Source organism: Temnothorax curvispinosus, unplaced genomic scaffold (genome assembly GCF_003070985.1).
Source record: "Temnothorax curvispinosus isolate PA1 unplaced genomic scaffold, ASM307098v1 QBEX01014876.1, whole genome shotgun sequence".
NCBI lineage: Eukaryota > Metazoa > Arthropoda > Insecta > Hymenoptera > Formicidae > Temnothorax > Temnothorax curvispinosus.
Window position 1 is genome coordinate 28,318 of NW_020224656.1, and position 3,000 is coordinate 31,317.

Here is a 3,000-nt window from a genome sequence, read left to right on the forward strand (position 1 = left end):
AATAAATATTATCTAATATTACACAAATAATATTATTGCGTTTACAATATCAATATTATTTTAAAATTGTATGTAACAATACTATTAAAAATAATTTAATAAAATTTAATAAAAATTATTAAAATGGTTTTTTAATTCCCAGCAATATTATACAAATATCACGCAAATATTATATATAGTAATTTTACCGTAATATTACTGATATATTGCAGTAATATTACCGCAATATTACTGAAATAAATATTAGTAATATTACTGATATTCATTTTCGTGGACAATTTAATATTACTGAGATATAACAGTAATATTACTGCAATATTTCTGATACATTTCATTGTAATATTGCAATCAAAAAATAATATTGCTGCAATATTTCTGCAATATTATGTGCTGTGTGGGATATCATAAAGCGTACGTGACTATAATACACTGTGTACTTTTCAGGTTATACCGAGTTATACACGCAGTAATAAATAATATAAATAAAGTATTTTCCTTACATCTGGAAAAAGTTGTGAGTAGAAAAAATAATATTACTGATCTATTCCGTGTTTTAATTCCATTTAATAGTTGAAGGGTTAATTGATACATTATTAGATTATGCCATGGGACCTCCGTTGAGACGGTGGAAACCGTTCCTTGAGCTTTCGCGAAGACAGCAAAGGCGACGAATCCGCACCCTTGTGCAAGCGGATTTCGATTATTTAGAATATTCAGCGAATAATGCTGCGTCTAATAACGTCCTTCATACTCACCGCCAACAGCTCGTGCTTCTAACATTCCCAATGACATTTGTCATCAAATTGATGATTTCTTTGATAATCTTGAACGCTTTGATGACGCAGATGATCTCAATTTACTAATCAATGAAAGACCGACACTGACTAATACAGATATCCAGATGGAAAATCAGCTTCAATCGATTATCACTCGTCCCACTAGTACAACTGATCTTCAAAATTTTCTTGCTCATTGGGCAATCCAAAACAAAATACCTCAATCCCTTGTGAACGATCTTTTGAGAGGGTTAAAGAAATTTGGTCATCCTGAGCTTCCGTTTGATGCCAGGACATTATGTGACACGCCAAACAGAATTGATATACAGGCTCTCGCTGGAGGTATGTACTTATATATATATATATGTTCATTATGGCTTAGAGAGAGCACTGAAGGAACAGTTGAGATACAGAAACTAATGTATTGCTGCAACGTAATGCTGATACGGAAATTTCTGTGATTCTCCAAATTAACATTAATATCGATGGACTACCTCTATCAAAGAGTTCTAAGAGTCAGTTGTGTCCCATATTAGGTAAAGTTGTTGGAACTCAGTTTGTCGAACTATTCGTTATTGGAGCGTTTCATGGAAGTAAAAAGTCTTCATCCGCTGCTGAATTTCTACAAGCATTTCTCACAGAGTACATTAAATTGTACAATGAGGGTTTTATTTACGAAAATCGAAGCTAGTTTCCCGATGAGACATTAGGCACTTACTAACAGAAAATAAAAGCTGAAATGTTTAAAATAATATACAATAAGCACGTATTAAAATAATATGTATTTTTATTTCTGCACCATTTCTGAACGTTTTAATATTTCAGCAATATAACATGCCGAGTGGGTATTAATTATATTATTTTTCAGATGATTGTAGAGAGGATCGAAAGCGTTTTGAGAATTTGATTCCACGAAAAGTAAATGAGTTGCTGGAAGTAGTGCGAAGAAATGATAACCCAGTGGAGCGTACAGATCGTCATTATGCACTTCTGCCCCAGATGCCATATTCAACGATATTAACGCATTACAAAGATTCGATCGTAATCTCAAAGACAATGGACAAATGCGAGATCAATTTGTACGTATGCGAGTATTGTGAAACTGTGCCGGTACATTGTTTCATCAATATTTTAATTAAGTTGTTTAAATTGTTGATCTTTTCTAGATGAAAAAAATTCAAGACATCGGCGGAAAATCGGTTCAAAAAGCCGTTAAATATGCAATGGAAGTAGTTATGACGGATGATTTAACTCAACAAGTCGTTTGGACCCTCGGAGCTGAGAACAAACCAAAAATCTACAAGTTCACGTTTCCATATGTCATAATTGGTATGTATGTACATGGCATATAACACTTTTGTTAAGTTCTTTGCCGTGAAAAAGCTACCACGTCTCATAGTCTACTTTTTCAGATGTTGTACGTAACACATTTGAAGGGACAAAAATCAAAGCTGTCGAAAATCGAATTGCCGAGTAGCTTCGCCGTGGGGGCGACCGGAAAAAAGCTGAGAATAAACGTCGAGAACGTCTAAATCTTCAGCAGTGATACATCATTGTACTTGGTAGATTATGTATATTACACTGTACCTGCGTCTATATGCATTACGCATGCTTTTTTTTAATAAGATAAATATAGGTGTCAAGATATTGGTATAGGTATCATTTAATAAGTTCAATTCGTCATGGGTAGCGACTGTTGCGCGTCCCTAGCGGCCCCGAACAGAACCTTCCAAGTCGTGTATCGATGCGATTCAAAGATCGGGCGCGTATGCGAGTTGTAAAATAAATTTTTTAATAATTTTTTAGTAAAACTTAATTGATTATGTTGGAGGTGGTTTGAGAGCGTATGTTGAAAGGGAGAATAATGTACTGAAGGCAAAGCACCCAAACAAATCCGAGCTTTTTAAGCACAAGGACATTATTTTTATTTCCTCTACTTTTTTGGAAATTATTCCAATATACATAAGGTGGTTTGCCTTCAGTCTTCAGTACATTCTCCCCTTCAACATACGCTCTCAAACTACCTCCAACATAATCAATTAAGTTTTAAGCGGGGAGCACACACTTCTTCACAACGCATAATGCGTAAGCATAAGAGAACTGATTGGTCTATTTCCTTATGCATATGTGTATGGACCAATCAATTTTCTTATGCTTACGCATTATGCGTTGTACAGAAGTGTGTGCTCCCCGCTTAAATAAAGGATTTATTAAAAAAGTTATT

At 34.3% G+C, this 3,000-nt stretch overlaps 1 protein-coding gene across 1 annotated transcript; it reads left to right on the top strand.

Annotated features, from left to right (window-relative positions):
- Window positions 1–502: 502 nt before the first annotated feature.
- On the top strand, window positions 503–2,566 carry LOC112465048. Its single transcript, XM_025032420.1, has 4 exons — window positions 503–1,118; window positions 1,645–1,855; window positions 1,943–2,105; window positions 2,189–2,566. The coding sequence occupies exons 1-3, from the start codon at window positions 902–904 to the stop codon at window positions 1,944–1,946; spliced, it is 432 nt and encodes a 143-aa protein (XP_024888188.1). The 5' UTR covers window positions 503–901; the 3' UTR covers window positions 1,947–2,105; window positions 2,189–2,566.
- Window positions 2,567–3,000: the final 434 nt, after the last annotated feature.

What these genes read in the sequence shown, in the direction of transcription:
- LOC112465048 (XM_025032420.1), top strand. Translation starts at nt 902, where the DNA reads ATGGAAAATCAGCTTCAATCGATTATCACTCGTCCCACTAGTACAACT. An exon ending in TATACAGGCTCTCGCTGGAG is followed by an intron (nt 1,119 to 1,644) that starts GTATGTACTTAT and finishes ATTATTTTTCAG; the next exon opens with ATGATTGTAGAGAGGATCGA.